This window comes from Pezoporus occidentalis, unplaced genomic scaffold, assembly GCF_034315485.1.
Source record: "Pezoporus occidentalis ecotype Australia unplaced genomic scaffold, CSIRO_AGI_Poc_V1 ctg164, whole genome shotgun sequence".
Lineage (NCBI taxonomy): Eukaryota > Metazoa > Chordata > Aves > Psittaciformes > Psittacidae > Pezoporus > Pezoporus occidentalis.
In genome coordinates this window covers 3,640,787-3,663,197 of record NW_026913466.1, presented here as the reverse complement: position 1 = coordinate 3,663,197, position 22,411 = coordinate 3,640,787, and the positions used below count along the sequence as shown (strand labels likewise).

The 22,411-nt window shown below is 40.3% G+C and overlaps 1 protein-coding gene across 4 annotated transcripts in view; it reads right to left on the bottom strand.

Annotated features, from left to right (window-relative positions):
• Positions 1-22,411, bottom strand: part of PIK3CB (phosphatidylinositol-4,5-bisphosphate 3-kinase catalytic subunit beta) — a 103,154-nt gene that overhangs the window by 36,369 nt on the left and 44,374 nt on the right. For all 4 annotated transcript variants that reach the window (XM_062613228.1, XM_062613229.1, XM_062613230.1 and 1 more), the window contains 3 exons: positions 6,730-6,915; positions 3,748-3,973; positions 1,953-2,176 (listed from right to left, as the gene is read on the bottom strand). In XM_062613228.1, the coding sequence (XP_062469212.1) occupies positions 1,953-2,176; positions 3,748-3,973; positions 6,730-6,882 (603 nt within the window). In that variant the 5' untranslated portion in view covers positions 6,883-6,915. The remainder of the gene's footprint in view (positions 1-1,952; positions 2,177-3,747; positions 3,974-6,729; positions 6,916-22,411) is intronic.

Sequence of the window (22,411 nt, the reverse complement as noted above, 5' to 3'; positions counted from 1 at the left end):
CAGGTAAGAAGTTACCTCCTTTTTTAAATTTACAAAAGAAAAAAGGTTACATTTCCTTATTTAAAAGGTCATCTGTGATATCTTTCATCTCCCTTTAACTTATTACATTATGCTCTACACACGCTTATTAGCAAAGGTTGATCTGGGGAGTCTTTTGATTTTTTTATTAATTTACTAATACACGATGTATTGTCTGGTTCACAGTCTTTTGACCTGCGTTTTATTTACACAGAAGTTTACTGGTAAGAAGCCAAGCTGCCCTAATGAAAAGATCTAACTCTGTAAAGTAAAGCAGAATTAGCTCAGGTTTTTCTCAGTTTCTCCACGGCTCCCAAGAGCCTTCCCCTGTCAGAAAGCTGCAAAACTTTGAAGGGTTTCTTCTCCTATCAAAACTGGTAACGGCTATACAGGGAATGACACTTTTTCTGCTCAGGAAACTGGTGCTCTGTAACAGCTGCCTTACTTCCAACTTGTAAGTCTTTAAATGCACATCACAGCAATGGGGATCAGTCTCTCTCTTTTGCTGCACAGACAATTAGGTAGCTTTTACAGCCCCCACACACATTCTAGACAAAAATGATTTCAGTAGTCCTTTCTCTCAGTCTTGCAGAATTCCTACGGAAAGGACACAACAGTCCCCACACCTTCCCATTTAATCCTCCTGGGATGATTCTAGTATTCAGGGCAAGTAGTAAAATCTGGAAGAGAGTTTAATATACTAAAAAGTAGCTCAGATTTGAGGTGTTAACAGCTTTGAAGGTCAGAACTGGCAGCAGAAGCATTCAAAACATCTGAAATGTCAGCAGCCTCAGCTATTACAGTGGCATGCAAATACATTCTGCACCAGCAGGAACTTTTGCACTGTTACCATACGCACATATATACAACATTTTAATCAAAAGCTAACAACAGACAGATATTCTCTCTCCTGGACAACTACAAGTCCTCTATGCTAAAAGGACTGGAAAAGGTGTTGTCATAAACACATCTATGCATCCAGCATCAGCTAGTGACCAAACTGAGGACTTATCTCTGCATTTAGTGTTTCCAGAATCAGACACTATTTTACCATTTGAGATTTTTTAAGTTTAAAAATGTAGTACTGGAAATAATAGGGCTTTGTAAATGAAATCTGCCAAATCATTAGAAAATCAGTATCTAGCACCTTGGTCAAAATTGGACACAAAACATAGCCTGATATATTTACACATTTTCAAGATTTTCAGGTTTTCAATGCTGATCCCTCACTGTAATCCAAAAGAACACAGTGTAGAAATGAATAATGGGAACGCTGGCCTCAAGGAGAATCATAGCTACTTCAACATCAAGAAACTTAAGCTAAATCATTTTAGATGGAAACTAAATGGGGTTTGATTTTATAAATAAGCTATGGATTTGTTAGCTGAAACAGGAAGGTAAGTCTAAGTCTCAGCTAATGCTTTATTTGTGTATATGCATGTCTAGCATAGGAAATACTAATTCCTTTTTCATTAAAAGATATTGGTCAACCTAATTAGCAGATCAACCCCAAAGACGTTCAACAATGAACCACACAGAGAAGCGTGTTAGATACGGTGTCTCCCAATTCACCAGCATCCCCCAAGCCTGAAAATGAACACTAGTAAAGCAACACAGTAACAGCTGGCCAAAAACAAAGTCCTGACAACTTTGAATTATGTTTTACATTTAAAAAAATGTAAAAATACATAGAATATATCATATAGAACATACAAATACATTTTGACTTCAGAAGAACTGTAACTTGACTTTAGAAGTTCAGTTTACAATTGTAGGTTTGCATCCTCACTTTCAAGATCTTGGTGAAAGAATCTGCATTTTAAATCAAATGCCATAATGTTAGTACTCTTTTATTTACATCCTTGATCAATCACATGACGTTCCAGTTCATAATCAAGAGCAGGAGATGAAATGTGATGAACAACCATTCCTACCTGGCAGTTATCAAAATGAACAGCCACTACAAGATTTCCACTATAGAGCTTATCTTGGAAGCTCTCTGGGACAGCAGGTTCCTGCTCTGGTGGGTAAGTGTGCTTTAACCAGTCCATCCAGGAGAGACCCACAAGTGACTGAATCCTTTCCTCACTGATTCTCCGCATTTTAGCTCGGAAGTCATGCACTTCAGGATCTTGTAAGGCATCAAACTCATGGAGACCTGAAAGAATTCAAGGATGCTAAAGGATACATACCTGTGCAAATACTGCTCACCTATTTAGCATCCCACTCAAACCGTTGTTATCTTTAATTTAAGCTTACAAGAGTTTTCTTCAGACATCCCATCCAATATGGCTGCTCAAAAGTGAGTTGGGCTCTACACTGTCCTCTACATCAGCGGACTTCTGAAGTTACTTGCACAATTCCCATGCAACCTGGCATGAGAGTTTAGTTCAAACTGCAAGAACCAAAGCTTCCCTTAGGTACTATTAAGTGGCAAAGACAACCTCACCCCGAGTTTGAGATAATTTGGAAAGCTGTAAAGTCTCTTCTCACAGAACCAATGAAAAGAAAGACCAATAAATGCATCTTAAAGACCACAGAGAAGTGTTTGCAAACTATATATTTTTTTTTAATCCTACAGAAAGAAACAGAAATGGATATGAGAGCGACTGAAAATAGATAAATTTATTCTTGAATTTTTCTTGTAATTAACATTTTCTACTCAAGCCATCATGACAGGACTTAATATATAACATGACATAATGTCATAATGAAATTCCAACCAATCCAAGTTCCTTTCCCAAAATACGTAGAGAGAGAATACACAGTGGAGAGTCCACAGAGCTGTGATTCTTTGGTCGTTCAGGAAGCATAGGGCCTGCAAGTGTTCCTTTTCTCAACTTTGAAGGACATTGTCCAGATTATGCACAGCACTGAACACCTTTTGAGAACAAACCACTAAGTTTAGAGGCTGAGATAGGAATATGTTTTTCCACTGCTAAACTACAGAAAAGGGACACAGCTATAACAGGCAGAAGATTCAATGAAAACATCTGAATCTCTCCGAATGTGTCAGAATCTGTGTGAATGGTTAAACTAGCTAACTGTTCCCATTGTCAGTTTCAACAAATGGGCAGACAGTGTGCTGATGAAATCTAAACAAAACCTGCAGTCTTTATAAAAGAGCTAACAATGGTTCATTGTTTTAAAACAAGAGGTATGACCTCACATGACCCCGTCAATCTTGATTGTATAACCCAGCAGAGTGGATTGAAAAGCTGAAAATTCTGAAATAACATCAAGAATAAGTTACTGTGAAACCTTTAAAAATAGCTTTTCATTGTGTGCTGCAAATCAGTGCCACAATTGAGTGCAAACCCAAGAATCTCATTGTTAACCAAGTCAGAAACCATGTATAACAAAATCATAATAAGTTCCCTCTGCTTGCTGTTAGGCTATTAATGATAACACTTTTCAGGGATTATGCTTTCCTTCACTTAGTAACAGTATTATAGATTTCCCCTCACTGAATAAGGTAAAACTTGCTCTTGAATGATGTAGTAATACAACACCATACTGAAATGCAACATTGAAAGTAGCTTTCAACAGCTTTCAAACATTTCATCTTGAGTATTTCAATTCTTTCACAAGCTTTAGTTTGAGAAAGGCAAATTCTGACACAGAAATACTTCTTAATGTTTCATTTTTCACTGCTACCTGCCCAGTTGAGACCCTCATACAAAACAAAGTTTGCCCTCATTTAGAAAAAAAAAAATTAAATGTGATTACCTTTGCCTATAAGGACACCTATTTTGGAATCCAACTTTTCTCCTGGATCACAGTTCCTTGTCACTAGTTTAAGGACAGGCAGAAAGGGTCTAACATCACAAAGTCTCCGCGTTTCATCCTCTAATTCTTCATGTACAGCAGTCTGATTCACACAGGAGAACATGTAAGAGTCAATCTCCATGAGGAGATGAAAAAGTGGATAGGCATGTGCCTGCTTCCATAACAGCTGCAAAGAAAATAAATAAATCAAAACATGAAGGAATGCACATATCTTATGGCACTGAAGGTAACATTAATTTTCATTCACGTCCCCCGAAGAACATAAGAGTAACATGTTTGCTATACCCCTATATATAATGATATAGGTCTTGTTTGTAGTCTCTATCTTGAGGTTCTTTTTAAGCAGCAACTTGTGTGCGCAAGTATCCCAAGGGTAAAAAACATACAGGGGCAAGTACTATGAGGTGATAAGAGGGCACTAATCCTCATCCTGATGCTTATCCTGGTATTGACCCAATCTAGTCCTATTTGCAGTAAAGCTGCAGGACTATGGCTGTCACTACAGTAGCAAAGCACTTTGTGATGACAATGACCACCCAGCTACCATTCTCTTCCATCCATTCCTATAGCTTCTTAACAAAATCCTTTCGCCTCAAGACACATCTATACTTTTTCCAGTAATTACTGTAATACACAGACAACAGGTTCCCACTATGGAACTAATTCCTGAATAAAATTTCCCCTGTTGTCTGGAGAAGCTTGAAGTAAATTTATTTGTAAATTACTGGCAGGCCATTAAGACACCCACGTCGCCCACAGAACACTAAATGCTTTACTGAACTGAATACGTCAGTAACAGATTACACCTTAAGTAACACCAGTGTTACTTGATGTAACTTGATACATAAAATATATCAAATCCTCAGCAGAAAGCCAAAGTGGAAGTAAATAGAGCTCTCCTGACCTAAATACTATTAAAATCTTTATCTGTGAGAATGGTTTTGTCCTCATCTTGAAAGTTTACATCTTACGGATTTGTTTCCAAAACTTCTTTTGAAATAGGAACTGCAGGATCAATAATGTATAGCAAAAACCCCTTCTCAAACAACTGGAGCTGAACTGCACTCCTTCTGCCAAATTGAACATACCTACATATATTTCATAGTTTGTACAATGAATTCTGCCTTCCAGAAATGTATTCCAGTGTATTTTGCTTAGCTGACTGAAGTCGAATCCAGCAACTACCTCTGGTGTAGAGCAAAACTTCCAACTTTGAAGGTATCAAAAGGCTAAATCTACCATTGCCTCTCTGTTCTTCTCTAACAGCTCATTATATAAAAATCAGTATCTTTTTATTTTAGCTCCCAAGTTGTCTAATTTTCCAGCTACTGGTACTTATTAAGTCCCTTAATGACCATAACATTTAAAAAGCTGGCAAGTCCCTGAAACAGACTTCTGCTGAAAGCAGTCATTTGCCATCACCCAAAGTACAGGCCTGGTAGTATTAGAAAGTCTACAGAAATAAGCAGTTCTTCAGCCCTCAAGTATTCGGCTACTTGCATTACACATTCTACAGTCCATAAATTGGGGCTTATCACAGCAATGAAATGGGAGCAGAGCTACAAACCCAGTATGCCATCAAATTCCTCATTTATTGTTCTGTTTTCAAATAGAGTCCTTTCCATGAAAGAGCTCTGCAGTTACAATCAACATTCCTTCCCTTTGAAAAACAGCTAAATATCAACAGTACATGTTTGTAACATGTTAGATTGCAGCGTGTCAACCATCAGAAAACCAGACAGCCTCTGTCATGGCCCTTGTGCTGTCACTTACACACTCGTTTTTTAAATTCTTTCTCAGCTGAAATCACTGTCAGCTATTCCATTATCTTACCCACCACCCACAAAATAACCTGCAGTTGCCCACGTTACCCTTTTACTAAAACAAAGGCATTTTTCCAGTCAGAAATATTTCAAGTATTTGAGTATAGCACAAAACTCTTCGCTTGGATCATTTCAAGTTCTAGTGGCACTCTCATTACTGCACATACTAAGTGCATACACCAAGTGACCCACTGCATAAAAAAAGTACGTCAGTGTCTACAACATTTCAAATGAGTACAATGAACTGTGGATGCACGTACATGTACATGAAGCTACTACTGATACAACGAAAATAATCTCTATAAACAAGAGATTACTGCCAGACTGAATAAGAATGAAAAATAATGTACTTACTTACCAGACAATGCAATGGAAAAAGAAATCACACTTCTTTATTTTCTTTTAGAACTTTATTATGCCTTAAAGATCAGATTACTTGTTGTAATTCACTCACTACCCAACTCCCCTGTAGCTTGTCTAAATGCCCTCAGATGGTCACTACCTGATGAAAGGTCAATAGATTATTCTTTAATATCTGTGGTTATTCCCATGCTCCCCTTCCTCTAATTTGAGTATTCCCTTACTTTTTAAGTGGTACCCTAACAAGACGCTTATACAAAACCCTTAAGAAGTGGCATACATGATTTTTAAAGGACCCATCTTTGGTGTCAATCAAAATAAACAGGAGCACCATCTGTGACTTCCATATTAAAAATCAAATTAGACACAGTGTCTCCTGTTTGCACACTAATCAGAAAACTGTTAAATCAATGTACAATGTAGTAGCGATGTGCTAAAGACAGGTTTAGATGTAGCAATGCAGTATTCTAATACCCGCATATTAATAATCTCAGCTGAAGTGTAACCTTCAGCAAGAAGTAATTTCTCCAAACCTTGCCATCTGCCCAAAGAAATTCCAAATCCCCAGACACACTTACATTTATTAATCAATCTGCTACGCACATGCCTTCAGTACACCATTTTTTATGCCTACTCAAATTCGTTACTTCATTTGCCAAAAGGCGCTTAAAAATCAGGAACAGCACTCATTCCAAATAGAAGGTAACTTTTACATTAATGAACCATTTGGTATTATTACCTGTTTAATCTGAGATATGGTGGCATCTCGAGGGACATCCAGGTTGATATAGATTCCAGTGGGCAACAGGAAGTCCACAGATATTGAGCCATCAGCGCCAATCTGCGAATCCACTGCCCAGATGTCAAGGCTGTCTGTCACGGCAGGAGGCATTATGCAATCTCAATAATATCATAACCACATGGCCTTAGGGGGGAAAAAAAGAATTACAATTCAGTATACTTCACCTTCTATAATCAGACACACATTTTAAAGCCTTTGGAAGGTTTACATAAGACTGATTGTACGGCTCAGCTTGCCAAGTCTGGGGTCTCAAATGCTGCTATTGCAAACACATAAGCATAGTTTTACTCATTAATTCCATTTAGTGTAAAAGCCCTTTCTGGTAAAGCACTATTGTGGCCAGAGTGACATATTCATCTTAAAAGGAAAAAAATCTTCAATGCTTATTAGAAAGCAACTTTTTCCTCTAAAGACATTTATCTCTATTCACTTTCACCCCTAAAGCAAGATCATCTCTGATAAATTCAACCCACTGTGTAAACTACATCCCCTGCAGGGTAGGGGGAAACCCTTTATGTGACCTGCTTCAACACATTACACTGGCTTCCTGATTACATGTCCTTTGTGTTTCAAGACATTTTTACTTACTCTTTATGCTACCACTAGTTTTTCTGACCTTCCAAGTCTTTTGATTACCTACGTTCTAAAGATCCATTTTCCCTTCAGTCACTAGTCACTAAAGTATTTACCTTCCTCTTCATACAGACAATGTTTTTCAGCTGACAAAGGGATGAGGAGTGCTGTAAAACACTATTGCCTTCATTGGAGAATTGCTTTACAAATTACCCCAACACCTTTCCAATTCTTGTTGGACATCAGGAGATGAGGGGAATCACTGTTTATAAAAAAATAAGCCAGAATGTACACCACCACTAATAGTACAGCTTTCTGTTACTTTTATCATTATTTCCCTTTTACATTCCTTCCCTGCTCTGAAATCAGGCCTGTTCTGCCCAACTGAAGGTATTTCCCCTATTACAGCACCAGCAGAAAAAGCAGGATGTAACCAATACACTGGCCTTCTGTTCTTTATCCATCACAGAGCAGGTTCAAACTCACTCATCAGGAAGCAAACAAACCCCACATCAGCACAACAGCCTCCTGAACTCCAGTCACTACTGCTGACTTCATTGCTATAAGGTCTGACACATGGGATTTTCCCCTTTGTTAAGGCACTAGGCAAAATCCACTGTCAAAAGCTAATCCTTTCTACAAGGGGTAAACATACAAAGGTATTCCTAGAAACAGGGCAAGATTGCTTAAATTGGTCATGCCATTGAATTACAGATAATTACAGATAATTACATATACATGTTTTAGTCTATATATATAAAACATGTTATAAATGTATGTATGCATTTATGAATACAGTTTTTCAACCCTAAAGCACTTTATTACTAATATTTTTTTTCCCAAAAAACAAGCAACCAGAAAATCTTTTTATAACACACTATAGGTGAACCCACCACAAAATTCCAGGAGACCAACCACATCATAGCAAAGGTGTTTTGCTCCCCTCCCTCTCCAGCTTTTTTCTATATGAAACAGCTTGGTTTGGGAAAAGTCACACCACCAGCTACTAAATCCAAAATTCATATGCAGGAGTTAATGCTTCATTTATAGCAAGTTAAATTAAATAGTTCTATTCCTCTTTAAAATTGGTAGGCTTTTAAATGGAACAGTTCAATGTCATATGCATCATCATCCTTAACTGACAACAAAAATGCAAAAGTGGTACTTCAGAAAGTCTGTCCGTAATCCCTTGCTTGATACAGACAGCTTCTAATGAAATAAAAATATAAGCAAGCAAGTATAGGGGAAAGCTCAATGTCCCTACAATGGCTAACAGACTATGCCAGCAGCACAAAAATCAACTCCTACTGAAGCATAACTTTTCATTGACAAGAAAGCTATTAATATTTTGTACAAGGGCTAACTTTTACTGATCATCATGGTCACACAAGTAGTACCATTTAAATCACCACTTGAAAATATTCCCAGTCCCCATATGCCTCAGTTCTCAGTACTGGTTTCTATCCTTACGGTAAATTGCTCATTTGACAGTTGGAAAAATTCAGGAGATGAAAAACTCTGGTAAAGAGAGGCTTGAGCAGGGAGAACTGCAATCCTCTGAAGCTTACCACTGCCCAGTGAAACAGCAAACCCAAAAACCCAAATGGAGCCCAGCTAAATACTAAGAACAACTCTTTGGTATTGCAGCTGTGCTACCATCAGCTTGCCATTTCAAAGCTGCTTTAGATATGAGACAACACACTTCAGTCGCACCTCTAACTGCCATGTAAATACACCTTCCATTCAGCCTTAGCAAAGCTGTGAGCACCCACACAAGCGTGACTGCTGCCAGCACATCTTGCTACCATACTAAATATGTGGATCACTTAGTATTTTGCTTGTAGTAGATAAAAAAAATAGATAAAAACATAGTAAGAATACCATTAAGTGCAATCAAAAAACCTCTAATTTTCAGACAGGTAAATACATAAGGAAAAATATTTTCCTCAGTAGAAGGAACAACTAGGGAGCTCCTATTATCATCATTATTGAATAATATAAATCATAATTGAATGGTTTTATCACCATTAAGTCCTCATTCCCCCCAAAACCCCACCACACTGCACCGGACTGAATCAGAACAAAAAGAATTAGAGGTGAGAGGTGCAGACCTGATGAAAAATAACTTTGTTTATTATTTCTATTTGCATTCAGGGTAAGATCTTCTTTATTGTCATCTTTTTTCAGCTGTTTTACCACAGCATTTGCAATTGTTGCACTTCAGCACATCAACAAGAGTTTAAAAAGTTCAAAGCAGCAAGACTTCAAAATGCTATACCCTATAGCCAACCAAAACCAGACCTATCAAGTCCTTGTAAGATACATGTTTGTAATCATGGACTTCCAACACTGACATCAGAAGCTTTTACAACTCCATTTCCACATTTGATTAAAAAGGGAAGAGCAATCATCACGCCAACCTGAGCATGCTGGAAGCTATTCTTGCTTTCAGGCACTTACTTAATATTTCCTTCCTCAAGGAAACAGGTTAGGGTCTTTCACAGTCAGCACCCAGTTTCTACCCCTGACATGACAGGGGTCAAGAAAGAACAAGTATTTATACTGGGAATAGCACTGATTGCCAACGTAAGACGGGTGTGAGAATGAGTCACGAGCCAAAACAGTAAAATGTGTTATGGCAGTAGTGACTAACACTAACAGCACTCACATCTAGGAACTGAAACAAAGGCGGAAAGCCATCTGCATTGGGAGCAATAATACCAAAGACATTTTAAACAACTTCCAGATGGAGGGAAAATATACCAACAAGCAAAATTATACTAAAAAAGCTATTTCTGGCTGTTAACTTCATAGCTGCTCTTGCCTACTGTCACAGTAAAAAACAACTTCTCATATAGAAGGAAGTAATTAAACCAATACTTAATCTTGACTACTCAAGTATCTGATGGTTATTTGAATTTAATAGCATTTAATATCAGCCTTTGTTGCTTTCCTAAGACCCAGGTACAGCGCATTGATAGACATCATTCAACCCTTTCCATGTAAAGCAAAACTTCGCTCTGAACTTTGACATAGGCATTTCAGATTCTTGCATATGCATATATCTACACACACAAGCTTAATCTCAAACCCACTCACTTTATATTTTAATATACCAACAGTTCTGAAAAGGCTGCTCAGACTAATGGAAAGAAATGGAACACAGATTAGGAGAACATCTGCAAAAGGAGAAAAAGAGAAAGAAAGTTTAACATTCATCTTTGCATTTACTTTCTAACAGACACAAACAAGAAGCCCTACAACAAAATTTCTCAACCAGCACAACTGCCTGTGTTTTCAGGCTGCTATGTCAGTCTCACCTCAGTGCCCTGCAATATCATGGAGCAGATCTTCCTGGAAACTATGCTAAGGCACATAGACAGTAAGGGGGTGATTGGGTGATTAGGCTTCACTAAGGAAAAACCATGCCTAACAAATTTGCTGGTCTTCTATGATGGGGCCACAGCACTGGTGGTTATGGAAGAGCGACTGCCATCATCTACCTGGATGTGTACAAGGCATTTGACACTGTCCTGCATGGCATCCTTGTCTCTAAACTGGAGAGGCACGGATTTGCCAGATGGACCACTGCATAATGAATTGTCTGGATGGATGCACTCAAAGAGTTTTGGTAAGCAGCTCAACATCCAAGCAGAGACCAGTGACAAGTGATGGTCCTCAGGGGTCAGTGCTGGAACCAGCACAGTTCAACATCTTCACTGCCAAAATGGACAGTGGGATCCAATGCACCCTCAGCAAGTTTGCCAACAACAACTTCTCTGGGCAACCTGTTCCAGTGCCTCACCACTCTCACAGTAAAAAACTTCTTTATATCTAATCTAATTCTCACCTGTTTAAGTTTAAACCCTTTAGCCCTTGTCTCACTGCTACAGTCCCTGATAAAGAATCCCTCTCTGGCATCCTTGCAGGCCCCCTTTAGTTACTGGAAGCTGCTCTGAGGTCTCCACACAGCTTCTCTTCTCCAGGCTGAACAGACCAAATTTTCTCAGCCTGTCTTTGTATGGGAGGTGCTCCAGCCCTTGATCATCCTTGTGGCCTCCTCTGGGCTTGCTCTAACAGTTCCATGTCCTTCTTATGTTGGTGACACCAGAACCATACGTGGGTTCTGAAGAGTGCCAAAGCCTCTGAAAGGAGAGGAATGGAAGCATGATCTTATTTTTTAACTAGAAGCAAGCCTCCAAATTGTGTCTGCAGGTAACCACAGCCTTAAGATGCAGTTTTAAAACTGATACAAGACCATATCGCCCATTCTGTCAGCAAGGTCAGTGCATTGATCTAAGTGAGATTTCAGGTATTTCTCTCTTTTAAACTAAGTTTTCAGTTGAAAACAGCTTTTTAAGGAAGCATGCTGCATGAACACAGAAAGGTGGTGGTAGTAACCCTTAGCTGGGAACAGGGCAGGAACATCCCTTCTGACAGCAACCCAGATTTTGAGCAACTTAAGCAACACATGAAATAACACTTTAATTTGCTTTTAAGAGGGAGAAAGAATTCCCTGATTAAAGACAATTCAAATTCTAAATGCCTAAAGCAAAACGAATACTTCACACTAACACAGTTCCAGCTAGGTAAAACAGGAGGAAAGAATCTAGTGATAGAGAAGAATCTAGTCATAGAGATTTTCACCACTGTTGTCTTTCATAAACATTCACTGTTTTGACACTGCCTCACCAAAAGACCAGGACTGGCTCACCACAGAAGAGATTTAAGCTATTTTTCTCTTCATTGTGGATTCTTGCAGAGGGTTAGAATTTCCTCTATGAAATCAACGTAAAAGTTACAGTATTTAATTTTCTGTCTTTCCTCAGTATTGTGACCTTGATCACAAAATAATCACACATTTTAGGTAGGAAAGACCAGCCAACAGCCCACAGTCCTGAACAGCTACTGAGAACAGCTATTGTGTTCCCAGGCACAGGGTTCTTTGTTGTTGTTCTTGTTCTGTTGTGGGGGGTAGGGTTTTAAAGGACTTACCAGTTCCTGGCAACAGAATAATTGACTCTAGTGCTAGCAGCCTTACTCCAGAAGCCAAGAGACTGTGTAGCTTCCTCCCTACCACCCAACAGAAGTGTATCTCATCATCTAACCAAAGAGACCACCAAGAAAGAAAAAACCAAACAAACAAAAAAGGGCTACCAGAAGCAGGCTGCTTCTTCATTGATTCCTAAGAGGGTTTCAGTAATGATGACAGTCAAAGTAATCTATGTACGGTCTTCTATGAATTGCATCCCACTCACTGTTTTCCCCTAATCAAAACACAGAACTTGAACCATGCACACCTGGCCTATACAATTCAAGTACAAAAGCAGTCTGTAAAAGCAATGTAGGCAGCACTTCCAGCAAGTGTCAGTCACCAGCAGAACCACTGGAAGATTACAAGATACCAATTAACAAAACCTAGGCTTTCACAACATCCCCAAGAGTTACGAGACTTATCTTTCAGACTATAGGATCAGCAGGGTTTCAGAAGCTGTGGTTTTAAGTAGGAGTTGTGTTCTCTTACTAAGCCCATTTTGCTGAGAAAGAAGCAAAAACAGTTTGTGGCAAACTCAATTCTACCACAACTACTCAAGGACAAGACAGCACTGTGAGCCCAGGACCATCCCGCTACAAAGGCTTCATACCACTACTGGAAGAGCTGGTGAACTCAGTTTTACCTGCATCGGGTAGTTAACTTACTCGTGTAAAAGAATTAAATCCAAGTATATGACATGAAACAGTGCCAACCAAGAAGATATGAAGAACAAAGCAAAGAAGGGGAGGGATTTCAGAAGGCTTTCCTAAAATTAAGAGCTGATCAAGAGCATGCTCAGAAAGTCAGCCTGCCTGGAGGCACTGCAATAAAATTAGACATGGAGTAACAATGCAATAAACTTTTCTTTGAAAGTAATTTATCACATCAGCAAAAAACTTAGACATTAAAAAGTACCCACAAATCCACATGGATTGTTACCAATACTCAGCATTAATATGTCAGGTAAATTCCTCTAATACCAACATTTTGAAGAATGCACCAATTGCAAAATTTCACACTATCACATTAAAATAAAAATTCTCCTTTACTTGTTAACTCACCACAAATCCCCTAACACTTCTCCTTTGAGGTGTATCTATTGTTAAAAGAATACAAAAGTAAACTCCAATACAACATTCAATCTCTTATCCTGAAGCATAATCAAAAAGAATACTAATTTTACAAGTAAAACAAGTACTAATTTTACAAGTAAAAGCATGGAATTACCAGGTTCCAAGCTGGAAAATATAAACACCCACATAGCACATTGTTAGAAGGAAGTTCCAACCCCCTGCTATTTCTCACATCATTTACTCTCCTGGGCTGCTGCACAGCACCAAGAAAATCTAGTCTTCAGGCAAGTCTTTAGAAGAGATACTGTACATCTGAAATGATGTCACCTACCCCTGAAAGGTGGTCAGTTCTCTCGGGATGAATACTTATGTATGCTATCCCAAATGGCAAAATGTTATGGGGGCAGTAAGGAACAGGGAAGAAATCACCTGTGTATGAAGAAGTCCATTTCCTTAAGAAACACCACCTTTTTCAGACAAGGGTGCCTTTTAAGGGCACATAAGTATCTGTGGCTCTTCAGGTTAAACACAAAGCTGGATTTACTTTCATTTTCACTAAAAATGTGACTATTTACATAAGAGACAAATGTCAGAAACCAGCTTGTTTTGATTATGCACAAACTAGGAGCACTCGGCTTATCCAGATTTTTGCTTTATGTAATAAGTTATTACAACTGTTAAGCACCACATTCAAGATTATCGTCACTGTGATCAATACAGCTCTTTATCTACTGCTGGCTCTGTCATGTGGCAGTCAAGGGGCTAAAAGAAAGAGAAAGTCTTGAAGCAGTGAAAGCAGTTGAAAAGGGCCACCCCATCCAGACACACAAGAACAGTGTTTAAACAATATCTTACTGTCCAGAAGAGGCTGGATGACAATCTGGCCACAGTCATTTTCTAGGAAACAGCAGCAGCATATCACGTAGTCTAAGTAGGAGAAACACTAAGCACTAACACAATATAACCACTGTAATCGTTTTCCTAACTACGTAAACATCTAGTACTATAAAAAGATGAGCAAGCAAGAGAACAAGTAGGGGGAAAGAATTTAGCAGCAAAGATGGCAAAGGAATCAGGATATGCAAGAAGGTTTATGTTCTATGAAACTTAGAAGGCATATAAAAAATGAATTTAAGTAAAAATTCCTCCTTCTTTATATGTGAGTTATTATTTCTTCCAAAGACTCTGAAGTCAAACACCTTGGATCAGCATACCAGTTCATGGCTCTGTAGAACTACAGATTCACAGCCACTGAGCTTACAGATCCAAGAGGATGGTTCTGCAGTCAATACACTGGCAATAGTTTCAGTGTCGCGTGGGACTCCCATTTTGCTGACTTCCACTGCATTTATACTGACTACAACAGGATTATTTCAGACACTAGTGTGACTCTTACAAGTCACTGTCTCCTAAGTCACTGTTTCCTGCATGCAGTTGCGGCTGGCTGTGAGAGCAGCCTACAGGCAGAAGCTGTTCTGCTTCTCCCCATTTTTGGCTGTCCCCTCCCTCCCTAGCAGAGTGGAAAAACGATATGAACAAACATTACTAGTTTTCCATTAACTCAGGGAACAACCTGCCCACCTGTGACAGGAAATCACCATATCTGAAGCAGGTGTGGGTGAGAACACTGCTCTTACTCTCCAGCTGGATGAAATTAGGTGTAACATGGAACTGCAGCCTAGGTTTGTTCAAAGCTTTAACATGACAACAGAAAACATCTACGTTATGCAACACGTGTACTACTAAACTGTTTGTTCACTAGGCCTCACAGTTCACACAGGACCAATAGTGACCCTCTTTAAACAGGATGGAATGCACTGACAACTAAAATTTATTCTGTATGTTATTTCTTACCATGCCCCTGAAATTCCTATTTTGCCAAAAAAAGTAAACCTGCTTGAGGTCTGGCCTTCCACAGCTGCACAGGTGAACCTCAATCTATTTTAAAGAAGGTAAATACAAACAACTAGATCATAAACACACATGCCTAAATTAGCCAAGCTAAGATTTTCCACTCCAGGAATGTCATCTATTTCCAATAGCAAAGATTTTAAGAACTCAAGACATCTACAGTGTAGCCTGGGAAGTTATTTTTAAAGATCATGTGGTACTATAAATACTTCCCAGCAGTTCCCAACTGCTGCATGAGCTGACCCTATGGGATGGAAAATTGAGTGTCCATTTAGTCAGGATTCCTCCAGAAATCAGAATAAAAATATCACTGTTTAGTTTGCTAAAAATATCTACATATAGAAAACATGAAAGGCCTTACTTAAATGCCATTCCCTTACAGTGCTCAGACCAAGAGTGGTCACTCAGCTATTCAAGTTTAGATCCTGTCATTCTCTTCTTGAAATACAGCTAATTTTCCACAAAGAAAAGTTAATGAGGTTTCTTCTATAGTCCCTGGTTAAAGGGGACTGCTGCACCCTCACAGTTACACACTAAGACTGAGTAACTGAAGCCGGGATTTTAAAACTGACTTTCTACTTCGATATTAATGCGTCGAAATACAAGTGGCCCAGATCTCCAGAAATGCTGAGCACCTGAATTTGCAATTGACTTCAGCAGGACATAGGGAGGTGGAAAACAAAATGCAAACAGGTTAACTGGTTTCAAACTGAAATTTGATTTGATCAACCTGATTTGAACAGATGGCTGGGTTACCTCTTGTCAGCTCTTACAGACATTGGTCTACAATTCAATGCAAGTGTCATTTTAAAGCAGCTGTAAATCAGATTCTCGTCCTCAGAAAATTTTCCTCCTAAACAAGTGTGCAGGTAGAGAACAACACTAATAAAATGTTATTCCAGACTTGGAAGACTTATCAATCAGTACTGCTTTGAACAAGGAGGATAAAAGGATTTTCTTACTCCTTATTACTTTAGACTCAGGCAATTCACCACAGTTCTTGCTCCCTCCAAAGATTACTCATAATGAACCAAACAAATAAAACTCAAGTCCCAGAATTCTGACAGACTTTGGACAATTCACGGGCACACATAATTCATAATGAGCACAAAGCAAGAAAGTAGCGTAACAGCTTCTCAAAACTAATCCGTGACTATCCTTTGCTCTGTCTTGAAATCACTATACAGATACATTGAAATATAAATATAAAAGTAAGGAGTGTCAGGTCATCTCTGTATTGTGCAGTTAAAGTGAGTTGCAAGGAGAAGAAAAACTCCATGCACATTCAAATGCTACTGTCTGAAATGATCTTTAGAAGTATATGACCACTGGATCACACTGAAGCTGGGGCCACTATAGGAAAACATTCAGCTCACTGGAACTTAGTTGTGCATGGTCAAGCTGGGATGGAATATAAAGAAGTGGAAGAAAAGAGTAAATTAGAAAAGCACTGTCATATAGGTAACAGTTCATTTGACACCATGACCAACAAAGTCAGGGAGACAAGGAGAAAGGCTCAAATGAAGCAAAAAGCCCAAACAGATGAGTATTCTGTGTCAACTGGGTTGTGAGAACATAGCCGATACATTCACTGCTAGGAAAATTTGTAAACAGCTTTCTCAGATATTTTGGTAAGCTTTAAATAGCAGCAGGCAGAGAGGGACCTGACACAAAGATCAATGCATTCTGTATAGTGTGCTCCAGGATAACAAGACTAAAGATTTGGGAGATCAGAGCTGGTTACTTCACAACCTAGGTAAATCACTTTTGATAATCCAGATCACTGTAGATATTTTACGACCGCCTGATCAAGGAGAACCTGCGGATGAAGCACTCCATAGACAGATAGGAAAAGCCTCATGCTCACAGGCCCTTGTTCTCATGGGCAACTCCAACCACCCTGACATCTGTTGGAAGGACGGTACAGCCCGGCACAAGCAATCCAGGAGGTTCCTCGGTTGTGTAGAAGACAACTTCCTTCTGCAAGTAATAGAGGAGCTGACAAGGAGAGGTGCCATGCTTGACCTCGTGCTCACCAACAGGGAAGGGCTCGTTGGGAATGTGACGCTCCAGGGCAGCCTTGGATGCAGCGATCATGAGATGCTCGAATTTGAGATCCTCAGGACAGTGAGAAGAGCGTGCAGCAAGCTCACTGCCCTGGACTTCAAAAGAGCAGACTTTGGCCTCTTCAGGAACCTGCTTAGGAAGGTTCCATGGGATATAGCCCTAGAGGGCAGGGGGCCCAAGACTGTTGGTCGATATTCAAGGATCACCTGCTGCAAGCTCAGGAGTGTTGCATCCCAACCAGAAGGAAGTGCAGCAGGAGGGCCAGGAGACCTCCTTGGATGGATAAGGAGCTCCTGAGGAAAATTCAAATGAAAAAAGAGGCTTATAATCAGTGGAAGCAAGGACAGGTGGCATGGGAAGAGTACAAGGATGTTGTCCGAGAAGCAAACATAGCAAATAAAAAACAGACTAGGGAGAACGTAGGCCCCCTCAGGAAGCTCTCGGGAGAACTGGCTACACAGGATTTGGAGAAGGCTGAGGTTCTGAATGACTTCTTTGCCTCGGTCTTCACTGCAAAGGCTCTGACCAAACCACCCAAGTCTTGGAAGGCAGATGCAGGGACTGTGAGAATGAAGACCTTGGGCCCACTGTAGGAGAGGAACTGGTTCGAGACCATCTTAAAAATCTGAACATGCACAAGTCCATGGGTCCTGATGAGATCCATCCGTGGGTCCTGAAGGAGCTGGCGAATGAAGTTGCGAAGCCGCTGGCCATCATATTTGAGAAATCGTGGCAGTCAGGTGAAGTTCCCGACGACTGGAAAAAGGGAAATACAACCCCCATTTTCAAGAAGGGGAAAATGGATGACCCGGGGAATTACAGACCAGTCAGTCTCACCTCTGTGCCTGGCAAAATCTTGGAGCAGATTCTCCTGGGTGGCATGCTAAGGCACATGAAAATCAACAAGGTGCTTGGTGACAGCCAGCATGGCTTCACTAAGGGGAAATCCTGCCTGACCAATTTGGTGGCCTTCTATGATGGGGCTACAGAACTGATGGACAGGGGTAGAGCAGTTGATGTCATCTACCTGGACTTGTGCAAAGCATTCAACACTGTCCCACGCAACATCCTTGTCTCTAAATTGGAGAGACATCAATTTGATGGATGGACCACTCGTTGGATAAAGAACTGGCTGGATGGCTGCACACAGAGAGTTGTGGTCAATGGCTCAATGTTCGGCTGGAGACCAGTAATGAGTGGTGTCCCTCAGGGATCGGTGTTGGGACCAGTCTTGTTCAACATCTTCATTGCTGACATGGACAGTGGGATTGAGTGCACCCTCAGCAAGTTTGCCAGTGACACCAAGCTGTGTGGTTTGGTTTTGATACCCTGGAGGGAAGGAATGCCATCCAGAGGGACCTTGACACGCTTGTGAGGTGGGCTGATGCCAACCTCATGAAGTTTAACCATGCCAAGTGCAAGGTCCTACACCTGGGTGGGAGCAATCCCAGGCACAGCTACAGGTTGGGCAGAGAAGAGATTCAGAGCAGCCCTGTGGAGAAGGACTTGGGGGTGCTGGTTGATGAGAAAATGAACATGAGCCAGCAGTGTGCGCTTGCAGGCCAGAAAGCCAACCATATCCTGGGCTGCATCAAAAGGAACGTGACCAGGAGGTCGAAGGAGGTGATCCTGCCCCTCTACTCTGCTCTCGTGAGACCTCACCTGGAGTATTGTGTGCAGTTCTGGTGTCCTCAACATAAAGAGGACATGGAACTGTTGGAAGAAGCCCAGAGAAGGGCCACAAGGATGATCAGGGGACTGGAGCACCTCCCGTATGAAGACGGGCTGAGGAAGTTGGGGCTGTTCAGCCCGGAGAAGAGAAGGCTGCGTGGAGACCTCATAGCAGCCTTCCAGTATCTGAAGGGGGCCTATAGGGATGCTGGAGAGGGACTCTTCATTAGAGACTGTATGATAGGACAAGGGGTAACGGGTTAAAACTTAAACAGGGGAAGTTTAGGTTGGATATAAGAAGGAAATTCTTTCCTGTTAGGGTGGTGAGGCACTGGAATAGGTTGCCCAGGGAGGTTGTGAATGCTCCATCCCTGGCAGTGTTCAAGACCAGGTTGGACGAGGCCTTGGGTGATATGATTTAGCGTAAGGTGTCCCTGCCCACGGCAGGGGGGTTGGAACTAGATGATCTTAAGGTCCTTTCCAACCCTAACGATTCTATGATTCTACGTTAGGGTATGTTCAGTTGTAAGCACTAGAAAAATATTCTATTAAACATTTAAATGATGAGATTCTCACATGGTCATTTCAAACAAACAGAAAAATCAAGCTTAACGGAAAAGGTGAATGGAGATGTCACATGGGAAGAAAGATGACTGGACAGTCAGACTCAAGGGGAAAGGAGGAGAAAGAGCTGAACCATAACCCAGAGGGAAGCTTAACCCTGAATAAAGATGTCATTTTAACACAGGTGAGTCAGTTCCCTACAAAGCTGCTTGTGCCAGCAAAGTGAAGATGTAAACAGAAACAAGATGAGCCGGAGGAGAAGTGACAGTTTCTCCAGCCCCAGGGCTTGTTTGCCACTTCACAGCTCTTAAGCTCTTTTAAAAAAATGTAGGTAAAACTACAGCCTAAAGGTGTGTGTAACAGTCCAAGCTATTATTCAGTGTGCCTGCCATGGATCTGAAAAGATGTATTAATAATCTGGGGTTGTGCTTTTATTGTACTATCTATTGTACTAAGTAAACTGCAGGGTCCCTCCCCCCCCCCCGCTAAACGTTTGTACAAGTCTAAAAGAAATACAAGGAAATATTAAATCAGTATTGGTTCTGCTCTCTGCTATTTTCTTACCTGTTCCACCAGTCAGAGTAATTACTTGTTCTAGTGTAAACATGAAGGACAGGAGAAGTAAATATTCCACTTACAAGACAAATGTATAAACGGTTACTATTTCCCCTTTTCAACATGTACAAATGGACCTAGACTATCAAATTCCCACAGCAGCCAACTGCTTCATTCAGCTGTTAAAATGTTACATCTCTAAATTATGAGCTAGAGGACTTTCTACTATAAAAAAAGTGAAGAGCAGAAACTGCAGTTTTCCTATATATAGATACCTCTTCACACAGGGACTAAAAGATTCTCTTTTCAATTATTTCTGACATTTCAATCAAAACCTCTAGGAAAGACAATTATTCTCCAGCAGACACATCGTATGCAGCTAGAAAGAGAGGTAAAAAGGGAAATAATTAAAGCCAGTGGAAAATAATGAGTGAAATTTTCTCCAACAAGAAGGGCACATGGGCCAAATCACAGAGCTATCACACAAGCAGACTGTGCTCAAGTCTCACATACAGAGATGCCATGGACACTTAAAGTTAGAAAAATGCCCTTTAAGGAAAAAGCCCCACAGATTCAGAAGCAGGCATTCACAGCCATTTACTACATAAGAATAGGAATTGTTACTGAACAAGCAACAATCTAAGCCTAACACAAATATTTAGATTTATTTCATGCATCTTTTTCATATGTCTTTTATAAAGACAGCTTGAAATATAATGCCAAAGAATAATCCTAAAAATGGCACTCAATCAGTATTTCTGTCATGAAGTTAATGGTAATAAAACCAAAAGTAGTCCTGGACATTCACCAGAAGGACCAAGAATAATTATCTAAGAATCACAGACTAGTTTGGGTTGAAAGAAACCTCTGGGAGTCATCTGGTCCCAAGACTGGTTTCAACACTGAAGTTAAAGCATGTTGCTTAGGAGTTTGCACAGTTAACTTTGAAAGGCTCCATGGATGGAGACTCCAAAGTCTCCATGACCAAATCTGCTCCAGTGCTTAACCACCCTCACAGCAAAGCTCTTCTCTCTCAGACACGTGGCCACATCTGCTCTATAATCCTCCTTCAGGCAGTGGAAACCTTGGTAAAGATCTTTCTCTCCTTGTCTTCCCCAATCAAAGGTAATGCACATCCCCACCTCGAATGTTACATCCTTCAGCCCCCCAGCAGCAGCCCTTCCTCTGGACTTTCTCCAGTTTGTGAGCATCCCTCTTGTTGTTTAGGGCCCAGAACTGGAGAAATGTTCTGGATGCAGATTCAGAGGCACCGAGCAGTCGTTTCCCTTGTCCTGCTGGTGGTATTCCTGCTGAGGCAGCCTGCTGTGTGGTTAGTGTTCACTGCTGGTTCACACTAAACCTGACTCCCAGCAAAGCTCCTACCTTTATGAACTACCATTAGTAGCTGCCTTTTGCAGTCAGTCCCAGGATGACTACTGCATGGGGTTACTTCTCCCCAGCTGTGAGATTTGACATCTGCTTTTAAAACTTCACCATTCAGACTTTCTTTTCATGTTTTCAGTTCTTTAATGAAGGATTCCAGCTGCAAAATACTTTGGAATGATTGAACTCTGCACAAATGTCCGAATCTAAACAAACAAACATGAAGCATCCAAAAATATTTCCCCCAAAAGGACAAGCTAGAAGCAATTTTAGTAGCTGAATTCTCCAAGTCCCTTAAGACACAAAACAGGGGGGACAAAGTTAACTGGCTACTGAACACATGAGCAAGTTTTAAGCCCAATATAAGCCTGTATATAATTACTGAAAATTACTAAAGCTGCCTCCAGTGGACATTTTTAATTTCATTTGTTTGGAGAGCTCAGTTTCAGCATTATTGCCCATCTCTTTTGGTGCCTTGATTATCAGACTCGAGAATTAACCTGTTGAAAGGAAGTGTGTAAACAACAAATAGGTATTACTTTATTTGGACATTGTGATAGGTGCCTGTATTTCTACCCTGTAGTCTAGTATGTGATTAAAAGACAAACAACATCATGCAACACAGTTCCTGAAAACTTCAGAGGTCAGAATTGAAGCGTCAGTGCCACAAGAAGCTTTTGTGAGTAGGTTTTCCAGCCACGTGACATAGGGCCTATATCAGGAACTGATACAAATTTACATGTGCTGAATTAAAACTGCAGCATTAGCTTCAAGTGCTTACAAAAAG